Source organism: Ptychodera flava, chromosome 11 (assembly GCF_041260155.1).
Source record: "Ptychodera flava strain L36383 chromosome 11, AS_Pfla_20210202, whole genome shotgun sequence".
Taxonomy (NCBI): domain Eukaryota; kingdom Metazoa; phylum Hemichordata; class Enteropneusta; family Ptychoderidae; genus Ptychodera; species Ptychodera flava.
Window position 1 is genome coordinate 14413276 of NC_091938.1, and position 13763 is coordinate 14427038.

At 37.9% G+C, this 13763-nt stretch overlaps 1 protein-coding gene across 1 annotated transcript; it reads right to left on the reverse strand.

Annotated features, from left to right (window-relative positions):
* Positions 1–10227: 10227 nt before the first annotated feature.
* LOC139143578 (uncharacterized) lies at positions 10228–12762 on the reverse strand. Its single transcript, XM_070714021.1, has 4 exons — positions 12616–12762; positions 11945–12070; positions 11550–11748; positions 10228–10629 (listed from the first exon to the last, which is right to left on the reverse strand). The coding sequence occupies exons 1-4, from the start codon at positions 12730–12732 to the stop codon at positions 10511–10513; spliced, it is 561 nt and encodes a 186-aa protein (XP_070570122.1). The 5' UTR covers positions 12733–12762; the 3' UTR covers positions 10228–10510.
* Between the last annotated feature and the right edge of the window lie 1001 nt (positions 12763–13763).

Below are 13763 nucleotides of genomic sequence, written 5' to 3' on the forward strand. Positions count from 1 at the left end.
GTTCTGCCATTTGACTTGTCAGTGCAATCTGCCTATGTCGCAATCACACGAGAGAACAACAATATTTATTAATCCGTGGCATTTTCAGGCCAATCGAATTTGAATGTCAAAATCGAAGAAGGAATTCTGAAATATCGTCATATTTCTTTCCGTGAATGTCGTTTTTAGAGTTGGCATTTCCAACATCGGATTTTACATGTAACGCCGTGCATTACGCGGCCAGCTTATATTTGATGATGATATTAGAGAGCGAAACGCGTATTAGCTCGAAATCCGGCACATATGCAATGTTCGCACGAAACAAGTGAGAAGATGTAAAGACCATCGTTTGGCAATATGCTAGGAATAAATTGAATATCGAAATTTGGTGTAGAACAGGAAGTTAATTCATTTGTCAATGTTTCATTTGTAAAGGCGGAGCCTCCTTTTAAAAGGGCGCGAAGCCGTGGTTGCGTTCACTGTGTAAGTGGACACCAAATAGGCAACACGCGGGCACACGCTCCAGAAAATGCCACTTTTAGATTTTTTCCGGCCGCCAACAGGGCAGAAAACTACCAAGCAGTTAGCTGCAATAATTGTAGCCCTTGGTTGGTGGGGATTGGGCTTCTGTCGTGCGGCTCGCGCCTTGCCCCAACCAGGGCTACAATTTCTCCCAATACCTGCTCGTGTAAAAGCTGCAGTGCGGATCTACACTGCATGGTCCAGGCACACACGGGGCCGCATTATCAGAGAATCTCCCCTTACCGTGTGCAAATTTCACCATAATCCTGCTCCCAGATAATGTTAGAGCCCTTGTAACTCCTATCGATGGTCAACTTTACTCCTTGCGGCTGAAAAATGACAGTTTAATGACTCAGGCGCGAAGTCAATTCGAACCTGACCGCCGTCGTTGAACTCTGTACCCAGCCGACTTGTACCATCACATTTTAGGGGTGGCCGACAGGTGTGAGGGACTAATGAAAACGGTGGCACTAGCAGTAGCGCGCTAGTGGCAGTAGTTGTTATTTTAACGTTATCTTTTCGAAGGATTGTAAAAAGGTCATAGGACCGTTTGCTCCTTTTCAATTACTGCAAGAATACAACTATCGCTGAAAGCAAAGAGAGACCAGTGACCATTGAAGAACTTGCCATCTTTATTTCTGAAGAAGTGAAAGAGATATTCACGCCATGCAAAGTCTGTCGTCTGGTCTTTGTCATTTTATACAGATGCTCTGACAACAAGAGGACACCGCAATATAATTATAAGATATCCAATCGATATTTACGGCTACTATACTATACGATATAGATCTCTAAGGCTATAAAATCTTCGATATATATCGGATATTTACCCGCCTAATTAACAAACTCTAGTATCATCTAGTAGCGAAGTTCGAACCAGACTAGCGCTTGGCCAGAGCTGTAAAGTGGTGAAATGTCTGACATATATTCGCGACTCTTTTTAATCTTGAAGCTTATAGTTGTACAATTTCCGACTGTTTCAAATGTGCTGAAATAGTTCCGATTCATAAGGGAGGCTCTAAGAGTGATGTCAACAACTATAGGCCTATCTCCCTCCTACCAGTTCTTCTACCTAAAATACTAGAAAAACATGTTTATATTAGTTTTTACAGTTTTATGCATTTAATCTTTTTGTCACAACTCACAATCATCAGACAACGTTAACATCACTCTTGTCACATTGCTTTAGTCAAGTTAACTGACCAGGGTCTATACTTTTACAGAATATGGATGAAGATTTACGTGAAGATTTTTTCATCGTTGATCATAACATTTTGCTGAGCGAACTTCTGTGTACAGGTTTTCTGACTTGTCACTGAAGTGGTTTCGATCATACCTTACAGGAAGAAGTCAATGTTAGTTTTAGGTGTACACGCTCATGTTTTGTCGATTGGTGTGGTGTATCTCAGGAGTCCATTTTGGTCCACTTCTGTTTTTGATCATGTTATGTATGTCATTTTACCCCACACTCATCATGACATGACTGTAATTAGTCTGGAACATTCTCAACTTTGTGTAAAAATGGGAAGCTTAGATACTACTACTACTGTGATACTACTACTACTACTACTACTACTACTCTACTACTACTACTACTACTAATAATAATAATAATAATAATAATAATAAAGGGACAAGTCTTCGTTGCGGTTGCTTCAAATCTTATTAGATTTATTCAAAAATGTTGAGCTCAATATCAAAGCAGGTATGTAAAACATGCTGATTACAAGGAATTGTTACAAAGAGAAAGGTGTATCCATGAAAAAGCACAGACGTGAAAATGATGTAAAGAAATCCTCATACAACCCGGCTACTACGTCATAAAGATGTATGTTGACAGACAAGAAAATGCCGAAATTTTAAACTGATAAACACTGCATTATTGAAGTAGTCATGAACAAACGGATGGAGGAATTCCATCTGATTAAAATCAAAGGTAGAGTACGGCGACGTCTTCTTATGCGTACGCGGTACTCTCTCGCTGTCGCCTCTCACAACGCGACAGCGAGAGAATACCGCGTACGCATAAGAAGACGTCGCTGTACTCTACATCTGATTTTAATCAGATTGGAGGAAGTCGTTCCTATATTGACCCTATTTCCATACTGAATTCATCATGCACACTGTAAAGTTCACTATGGTTCGAAGCGAGACTACATAAATGTCCTGTGAGAAAATTAACCTGGAATGTAATCCGCGTTTGTGTAATGAGTTTATTAAGATAAAAAATGTTACGACCGTACAAAAACAGTAAAATACCTACGTGTAGTATACAAATAGCAATTTAGTATTTGGCAAAGTATAAGTATAGTTAAAGTATAAATAAATATCGGCAATTTCACAGACCCGGCGTGCCGTGGCACAAGGCTAGTCATTGTAGTATCATCTAGAGTCCGGAAATCGCCGATAAATATTCGGTAAGTATAGGCGATTTCACAGACGCAGCGTGCTGAGGCACAAGGCAAGTCATTCTCGTCCAGTGTCGATCGGCGATTTCACAGTAATCCCGAAATCGTCGATATGTCAAACTTTGATACTAGATGGTAAATATCCGATTAAAAAAATTGTGCAAAGTCACGCCGTCATGGACAAGAATGCCGTTTTGGCACCCCACTTCACACATTGTGACCTTTTTAGTCGAACAGATTTTGCTTGGAACACTCTTTCCACATTGAACAACAGCGGCATCTTGTTCATGTAGTTGTACCATGAAGGTGGATGGTTGAACTTAGTTGTGAAAGTTGAACTAGTTATGGAGTTTAACTTAGGCACGCTCTGAACAATGTGCATGGGCACTAAGCTCTCACTGCTTTAAATGACCCGTTCCCGTGTAGGATTTATTGAACTAGTACGTAACTTTAATATTTGAGAAAGTTGGGAAGATACAGCAGAGGATTTATTGAACTAATTAAAATGCGTAGTTGAACTTTGGCAAAAGTATCTCTCTTTATTCACTAAGAGTTACATATTGTCATGAAAATTACCCATCCTTTCACTCCCATAAGCTAGTCCTACGAGTATGGCAAGAGTGTCCGGCTTTGGCTCCGGAGGCAGTGTAGGGCTCGTAGGGCTACCCGTAAGCATGCTCATTCAGCTCCCTCACACCTGTCGGCCACCCCTAAAATGTAATGGTACAAGTCGGCTGGGTACAGAGTTCAACGACGGCGGTCAGGTTCGAATTGACTTCGCGCCTGAGTCATTAAACTGTCATTTTTCAGCCGCAAGGAGTAAAGTTGACCATCGATAGGAGTTACAAGGGCTCTAACATTATCTGGGAGCAGGATTATGGTGAAATTTGCACACGGTAAGGGGAGATTCTCTGATAATGCGGCCCCGTGTGTGCCTGGACCATGCAGTGTAGATCCGCACTGCAGCTTTTACACGATATAAATCACTTTTTATTTCATAATCAATAAAAAGAAGATACACAATAAAACCCAGGTCCTCAGCCGAATATGAGAAAGGCAAAATGTTCCTCGAACTGGCAAGAGGCAGGGCAAACAAAACAATACAATAACAATGAAGAACATGACGTAAACATCTTGCCAAAAAAAACAAGCAATAAAAAATTTGACAAGAAAAAACTGCAATAAAACATTTGACAAGGAAAAACCTGCGCAAAACATAAGCAAATCTGTGTAATACAGATGAACATATAGATTGGTTGGTAAATGTACATATACAATGCTATTTAGTAGTTGCACTTTTGGAAGAAGACAATATTGAAGCCTCACACCATGATGGTTCATCTTTGGCATGAAATAGGCAATAGCTTGAGATAAGGCATAGTTTACTGATATCACGTATCACTGTTTTATGCTGTTTACTTAATTTCAGTGCCTTAAGAAGTTGTAGAAGTCTGAGTTTATTGTCTGTCGTTATTTGTCCTCTCGACCCGACTTCAAAACAAATGAGTTCAGTCGAATAACCTTGAGCTTGTAAAGAGTTAACAAGATGGGAATATTTCATGCATTTGTCATTATGACGTCTCTCGATATTAAATTCAAATGGTACTGTCAGTTCAAAAATGATCATTCTTTTTACATTACTGAAAAGAATAACCAGATCAGGACGGTCAGGTGTACGTAAAACATTGTGGGGATGGTACCTTTTGTATGACCTGGTAAATCCTTGCCCCTGGTTGGGGCAAGGCGCGAGCCGCACGACAGAAGCCCAATCCCCACCAACCAAGGGCTACAATTATTGCAGCTACCAAGCAGTCAGCGCGAAGCTGCTGCCGATCAAACTCTGTGGTTACATTCAAATTCTAACGCAACTGGAAGACGATATTTTTAGGAAATTCGAGCGTTGGTGTTGGGAATCAATGACCGCTGGCGATTTGAACCGACCGTCAATCAAGCGCTAACCTCGTATAAACTCTGTTTGCAGGATAAGCAAAAGAAGCCAAAAGGTTGAGATCAATTTGCGTAATTAATGGTATAGAAATCAAACATCATACTGGCCAAGTGTTTGACTGGGAGGAGAACTCCACTAATGCGAGAACCTGGAATTGAAAATTGCGGCTTTAATGTTGACTTTGACCTAGCGTCACAAGTCGGACGACTATGCCAAACAAAATAAGTTTTACAGTAAATGAAAGTTTCAGTCAGGCATTTAATTACAAACGAGTTACTCTGCTTTGTTTCCGAAACAGACGGCACATGGTCACCATACTCCCCCCCCCCCCCCCCATCCCAATAGAGCTGCTTATTGAGTTGCGTTTGCCAGAGTGGACAAAGTTTCAGGGTAACTACTTTTCGGCTAGATGCGTTCCTTGTTCAGAATAAAATAATTGATGGGGGTTGATAAAGACGTAATTAATTTGCAGTTCTCTACAGCTCGATGTCTTTTCTTACTTTCTTTTTTCACTTTTTCCGGGATCAAGAAGTGCCTTTATGTAACTATCATCGACTGACAGCTGTTCTAGATCCATAGCTGTCCTTGTGCCAGACTTTCAGATCAGCCTCAGGCTGAGTTAACAGCGGCTCAGCATAGATACTAACTTTGCGGTTTTATCAGAAAGTATCACAAGGGCAGGAAGGAGCGCACTTTTTACATGTAGATACTAGCTATTGAGGAAACCGTCGACAGTATAGGCGCGGATGGATGTTTTGTCTAAAATGTATCAGTCTCAGTGAGACGGGATTATCACTAAAAATGTAACATTGTCGGGTCCGAACCAATATCGAAAATCGCATATCCGAAATAAGGAGCAGTGTATCAAATTGCAATATTCGATTTTGTTTCACGCATAAGACAGAACACGTCGCACAAGAGCAACTACTTCATGCGCAATATTGCTAGTCAACACTCGTAAATATCAATTTAAAGTCGATTCCACACAAATGTTTTTTCTCTTTCCAAACTTGAAAAATGCCTGGCCGCAAAATGTATCCCGCGCCTCGCGCAATTTAAATTTGCGAATTCGTTCACAAAATCGCAGCGGTTTATGTAAAATTAGCTTGTAAACGTCATTTCCTTATGTCTGAAATCTGTGACAAAATGCAATTTAGACATAATTTATCATGTCGTTCTCTGATTTCAACATCGAAATATGGTTGGCCTAATAATGCCACGGATTTTTATTGGTCAACACACAGAAGATGATATGCATGTATCTACAGAGTGTGTTCACTTACCTAGAATCAGTGAACAATTCAAAAGGCTGAATGTAACTGAAAAGTAATTTCAAGAGGCTTTTGGAAAGACAAGAAGGGTGTACAGAAATGAAAACGTTACATCCCAAAAGGTTCTTGCTGATACTGTGATAGATTTTTTCTTCCACATTAGCTTGCCATTTTTTCCATAGTCATCTCAGGCAGATTCTCCCCTCTTATATCTGCTGGAATTTTTTTTAGAAAATCTTCCAGACCCCCCAAGGATATCAAATGGTTCACCCCTAACTGTGTGTTACTCAAAGAGAAATAAATATTTTATTTTAGAACACTTAACGTCATACTTGACGTACTTGATTTTATTCCTATTGACATTACTTGTGATCGACTTCTATCGGGACTTCCACAAATCATAGACTCTATTGTTTTGAGTCTATGCCCAATAATGCATAGAAAGCATGCGCATGCGTTTACATCCGCCCTCAACGGCCCGGTAAGCTCTTACTCTAATTTTTATTGGTCGTAGCCCGAAAAAACAGACGATTTCACCAATCAGAGATGCTGACATAGAAACCGGTAACGTTAAAAAGCTCTGTGACGTCATCAGCTCTTTAGTATTGAGATATTGACGATGGAACGGTGAGTTTGACAAGTTTCTTCGATTCTGTAGATACTTCTATAAAAATATTCATTTGTCAAACCCCTTATTTCAAACAATAGAAATTTACAGAACTTTTTAATGGTGTTCGATGTGTGCACCAAATCGTCTTATTCACTGATTGACATTAATTACAGAATGGAGCCATTTTAGCTGTACACATGGTGGCCTACGGCGTCATGCAGAAGTTAATGCATGCAATCTCTAGATCAATTTCGTCCAGTGTTTTCTTTACCCGCTTGCCAAATCGCATTTGCGAGAAAACAGTCACGTTTTGAGAGAAAATTTTGTCACAAATTAGCCCAACTGGCGAATCCAAATTCGGGCTCAAGTGAAACGACCGTTACTGTCCGTATATAGTCATGTGCTTTCAATCATGTAATTGTTGAATTATTAGTGAATGAGAAAAGAATGGTCTTGTGCGGTATTTAAACATAAATTACATAAATGTAGCAAGTCGTGGGCAACTTGTGCGATTCGCTACATACACGATTTCTGCCATGCGAACACATCAGTCTCTCAAGATAAAACGGAACTCAGTCAGTGTTGGAAAGCAAGGAGAAATTTCTACCAAGAGTACTCAAAAACTCCAGGTCCTTCGTGAAAATTGCCGGTCCTTCACTCAGTCGGTCTACAAGTTTATGCAAGTTTAAATCTCAGTTCAAAACTAGTGTTTTGACGATAGTACTGAACAGTTGGGCTGTCTTTTGATTTTATGAACAGAATAGACAGCTATTAACTGTTTGTTAACTTATATTATAATTATAAGACCAAAACATCCATCATCATTTTCAGTTCACATTTGGTATACCAATGTGAGCTTATTGCATGTCAGCGTTCGTCATCTGTATTGTATGTATGTATGTATGTATGTATGTATGTATGTATGTATGTATGTATGTATGTATGAACGTCCATCCACTGCATAAACTTGAGAACCGCTGTGCAGTTCAGCTTGATATTTGGTGTGTAGATGTATCCAGGGCTGTAAATGGGATTTTATTCAAATGAAGTTGACATTCCAAAAATTATGCAAATGAGCTTAGAAAATGTGGTAATGTTCAAAAATTAATAACTCAAGAACTGCTGTTCGGATTGCTTTGAAATTAGTACACAAGTACCTTAGGTAAATCTCATACAGTATTATGGATTTTGTGAAGATATCTTGAATTTCCCATTTTTACTAATTTTTTTGGTGATTTTCTTCATTTTTGGTTAAAAATCTATTTTTCTCTCTGAAACAGATGGCCCAATTACTTTGATTTTGGGGTGGATGTATGCAGGGTTGTTATCTTAGTATTTTTCACCAATTATAACAAAATTAGCAATATTACATTTTTAGTCCTTTGGACCATGGTCCAAAGGATTAATGTGTGATCACTCTGTGTGTGCGGTATGCTGTATGCTGTATGCCGTGTGCCGTAGACACCCACCATTTGAAAACGCTTCAGTAACTTTTCCTGAAATTTGGCAGGATGATCACTTTTGCAAATCCCTCTAGCATGCTAATTGGATTTTTTGATTGAATCGTTGAAAGTGTCATTTTGGGTCAGTTTACTAAAATTCACTGTTCTCATTTGCATATTACTCAATGCACTGTGCACTGTTAACTTGACAACTGCTGAACCAAATGTGATGCTACTTGGTATGTAACATCGCCAGGGAAAGATCTAGATCTGATAAGATAATGGTGGGCGTAGCTTGCATAATTAAGGGCAATTTGCATAATTAGTTTTATGGGCAATACATCAAGAATGCTTCAGTAACTTTTTCTGAAATTTGGTAAGATGATGACTGGTGCAAATCTCTAAAGCATGCTTTTGGAATTTTTGATTGAATCGTTGAAAGTGTCATTTTTGGGCATTTTACTGAAATTCACTGTTCACATTCGCATATTGCACAATGCAATGTGCACTTATAACTTGACAACTGCTGAACCAAATGTGATGCTACTTGGTATGTAACATTGCCAGGGAAAGATCTAGATCTGATAAGATAATGGTGGGCATGGCTTGCATAATTAAGGGCAATTTGCATAATTCTTTTTGTTGGCAATACGTCAAGAATGTTTCATTAACTTTTTCTGAAATTTAGTAAGATGATGACTGGTGCAAATATCTCCAGCGTACTATTGAGAATTTTTGATTGAATTGTTGAACGTGTCATTTTTGGTCATTTTTCTAAAATTCACTCTTCACATTTGCAAATTGCACAATGCAATGTGCAATGTTAACTTGACAACCACTGAACCAAATGTGATGCTATTTGGTATATAAAATCTCCGGGGAAAGATCTAGATCTGATAAGATAATGGTGGGTGTGGCTTGCATAATTAAGGGTACTCATTATTAATGTGCATATCTAATGCAATGGGATTAGAGGTTTGGTTTCTGATGTTTATTGATCATTGTAGGACTGAAATTGTATTGTAAATTTCAGGACCTCCTTGACCTATGTTGACCTAATCAAATATGCACATATCTAATTCTAGGCTTACCAAAAGTGCTAGAGTTGCAGTTTTTTGAACATTGATCACTGTGGAACTAAAATTTGCTGTCAAATTTCTAGACCCCTTTGACCTATGGTAACCTCTTTAAATATGCACATACCTAATTCCAGGCCAACCAATTGAGGTAGAAGTCTGTTTTTGCTGGACGTGGACATGTATCGGATCAAAATATTTCAAGAAAATTTTGAGTGACCTTGGGGCGACCGCTGACCTACTTTGGCCTCCATTTGACTTACTTTCACTCATGTCACCTCCCTTAACATGTATTCACATGGTTATTGGTGGTACAGGGTACTTATATGGAGCCTGACAATTTAAGAGTACTGTTCAATGTGACTACCTCATCAATTATGTGCATAACTAATTCTAGGCTTCCTATAATTCTTTGAGAAGTGGTTTTTGGTGGATTGGGATAACTATGGAACTAAATGTTTTGCCAAAGTTTCTGATGACATATATTTTTAGAACTAATAGAGGTAAAGGGCTGAGATTCGGTGGCATAGTGCACCATATGGTGATTGTTCTCTAAATCCTGCCTATGGCTTAGTGCTTGGGCCCCTGAAAGCTGCTTGGAGCTATAATTTTACCACATATTTCTGTAAAAAATTTACACAGTGACCCCATATTCCATACAATGTAAAGTCAAAGAAGTCCTCTGTTTTTACTCTATACAAATAACAAGAATTCATTTCTTTGCTACAGCATTGTCTTCCGAAGTCGTGCCCATTAGCCACAGTGTCCACTTCAGTCTTCCTTTGATTGTAATTACCTTTGACCTACTCTTGACATGTGCTATTATTTTATGCATATCTAATTGTAGGCTAATCAATAATGCTAGAAGTTCGTTTTTGATTCTTGTGGTCACTACAAGACTTAAATTTGTTGGTAAAATCCAACACTCACTTGATCGGGACCTACCCTTGACACCCCCATTTCATCCTACATAGTCATTTACAAGACTTTCTTGGGAATATGAAGACCTGTCAGGATAAAGTGATCTGAACAGAGGTAAAGAATCTACAAATCCACACACACTTGTGAGAAACTTATCTGTCAAGGAACATTTGTTCATGGCTTGCAATAAATACCTACAATCAAAAGATCGAGCATTGTGTGCAATTAAAATTGGATTATCAAATCTACAGATAAATGTAATAAAATTATTCAAGCATGTCTCCTCGGGAACTGTAGTCACTGGGTTTCCTTCATAGTACAATTTACCATTTTTCACGGTAAGGCGAGTTTTTTCACTGGCAATGCGACAAATTGGCTGTGTTGGCAAATATACTGGCTGAACTGGGAATCTCCTGACACAGCTGCAATTTGAGTGATTTCTGCAGTTGAGTCTGAAATTCAATAAAAATAAAACATGAAAAGTTTAGTCTTCTGAATAGTAATATAGAGTCAATCCAGGCTGTGTAAAAACATTGATTTTGGTTACAGTCGGGAAGTTACTGAAGTTGAATAATGTGTTCTATCTACTATGTTCACTTTTTGTATGAACAATACTTTCATATGGAATATCAACAAGCATCATGACTTTTACACCAAATTGATTCAAACTACATACATCTCTATGAAACCCAAGCATACTTTGTTTTTGTCAACCTGTGTTTGCCATTAAGACTAAAGTAATTTTTTGTTTTGTGTCCGCATGCATAGGTTTTCAGAGATTTACTGAGAAAAAAGAATGCAATTTTGTAGCAAAAAAAATGTTTTTGGTGATGTTCTGTCCCCAAACAATGTCTGACTTTTAAATTAATGCAATTTTCTTCTTCAGTTAGTCATATTAGTATTATTGAATCATGTTGCAACATAAACAGTGTAACCTCTACAAGACTACTTAAGTTTACCCCACTGATGTGTGCTCTTGTTAAAAGAAACTGCCAAAAAGGGCAAATTTGTTGTGTGTTAATTTTTGGGTGTTTTTTGGACCACTTACCTGTGTTCCTTTAACAATTTTTGGTGGACACAAAACTAAGAATTTAATTACTCTGACCTAATTCATTAAGGATAACTAGTAAAATGCAGAAAAGACACTGCCAACCACAACTAATGCACTCTTTCAAAATCATAGATAATTTCCAAATACCGTGTATGTTCACTGATAAATACAATGAAGTGTTGATGTGTGCTAACTAGTTTTGATTTAATATAGGATATTTTTAGAGTCAAACATGAACTGCAGAACAATAAAATGCAAATAAAAGCTTTCAAGAAAAATGCCAATAGAAACTCCAAAACTGATCTTACACACTGTACTTACATGCTGATGTAGTTTCTATATCAAATATCACAGGTGTGTATGATCCTGAAGGTAGAGACACAAGTTCAGGTGCTACAACAGGCTCTGGAATCTCAACCCTGGATTTTTCTGATGACATGGACAGCCCAATATCCTTTTCATACGTACTCCCTTCTCGAACCTCAGTGGCTGCTATCTTCTGGGCTCTTTTCTCTTTTTGCTGAAGTACAAGAAATAAAATTTGACAAAAAAACTGTATGATCTAGTGAGTGGTTTTCATATAAGAAATATTTACAAATAACCATGTTATTTATGGCTGTCTGTCTGCTTGTCTGTCTTTGTCTCACTCTGTATGTATGTACACTGTTTGTGGCATTCATTTTAATTTATTTTTAAATTCTCTCACGTCAACATACCTGTAGCCGCTTCAACTTCCCTTCCTTGGTCTTAACTCTGTCATTCACTTCCTGGACTTTCTTATCCAATTTGGCACCATACATTTGGCATGTTCTACTTGGTGAGAGTAAATTTTCTTCGTGAACCTGCAATCAAGCAATAACAATAAGCGTATTTGCCTGTTGGGAGTTGAGCAAAGTAACTGACTGGTTCACATGGAAGTTATTTAAAAGTTTCATTTCCCCTTGCAGAGTACAATATATTGTAATTACAATGTATGCAGGTTCTCAGTCTGTCTTATTATATTCCTCATTATGATTGCCAAACTGTGATTTTTTGGGATGAACAGCATCTGGGAATGTAATGGGTCAATTTAATGTTATACTGACTGGTTGCCATGCTGAGCTAGGTAGAGAAAATTATAACGATCTATTGCCAAGGTTACTGGTCTAACAAAATAAGCATTTAAAGATATAGTCACCTAGGGTATTCAAAATGGATATGTGAGGACTCTGTTTTTAAAAAACAGCCACTAACTTGAAATCTGTGATTGGCTAGTTCTTCGCTTTCCATTGTAACTGTCACTAAATTCAAATAGGTGACCGTATACTTTTAACATTATATGGTATTCACTAGTAATGTTAAACTGACCTAGCTTCTCACTCTATCACTGAGTCATTCTTTTACCAACCTTACTAATGTATGTATGTCCTATATTCTTCTGGGCAACTGCTGCAGCCACACGCATATTAAAGCTGTTAGAACTGCTGTAGTGTTTGGCTTTCGGTGCTTTTGAAGCTATCACCATATTCAAACTTTCGTTTCCTTGTGATGAACCTATTCTCGCAAGGTCACTCGAATTGGCGATATACAAATTCAAGATACTATCTAAGTCCTTCCTTAGATCTTCACCACACAAATCTTTACCGTATGGGAGGCTTTTGTGCTTATACTGAGCTGGATCTTTCATATATTGGCACCACTTTGTATCACAATTAGTGTGATCACCAAATGCATGGGGGACATTGCCCTAAGGTTTCTTTCTAGATCACTCACATTGCTGTTGTTTTGACTTAGGGCATAACTGAAGCATTTCTGGAGATGGTTTATTACTTTTGTTGACAACTGACAGTATGATTTCTCTGCTTTCAGTTTATAAAGTTTGTCTGCAAAGCCTTTTTTTACATGATTGTTGTCTTTGTGTTTTACAAATGGTGGGCTAGCCTAAGAACTTGGTTAAATTCTGGATAATAATAACCATGCAAGTTAAAATAATTGTGCACCAGAAACTATTCTTCTAATGATCAGTTGAATCAGGAACTGCAGTGAAATTTGGTTGAAAATGGGTAAAATGTTCCAAAAGTATTATTTTGAATGGGAAACTGAATTAGAAACTAAGAAATGAATCAGGAACTGAAGTGAAAATGGCCTAAATACAATTTGAATTGGTCAAATATGTTACTTTGAATAAGGAACTGGGAACCAGGCTTCTAATTATCAGTTAAATCAGGAACTGCAATGAACCTTGGTTAAAAACGGGTAAAATGGGCCAAAGGTATTATTGTGAATAAGGAACTGAATTAGAAACTAAGACATGAATCAAGAACTGAAGTAAAGGTGGCCTCGATACGATTAGAATGGTCAAATGTGTTATATTGAGTAAGGAACTAGGAACAATCTTCACATTGCAATTCCTTATTCTATTTTGAGAATAAGGAACTTGGAACAAGGCTTCTAATTATCAATCGAATCAGGAACTGTAGTAAAAATTGGTTGAAAACGGGTACAATGACAAAAAATATTATTTAAATAGGGAACTGAATAAGAAACTGAAATGAA

Bases quoted from the DNA above. Each gene is read 5' to 3' on its own strand.
- LOC139143578 (XM_070714021.1), bottom strand. From the start codon at position 12,732: ATGGTGATAGCTTCAAAAGCACCGAAAGCCAAACACTACAGCAGTTCT. The intron at 12,071-12,615 runs GTTGGTAAAAGA...GCTTGATTGCAG, and splicing joins GACATACATACATTAGTAAG to GTTCACGAAGAAAATTTACT. The intron at 11,749-11,944 runs GTATGTTGACGT...CTTGTACTTCAG, and splicing joins GGAAGTTGAAGCGGCTACAG to CAAAAAGAGAAAAGAGCCCA.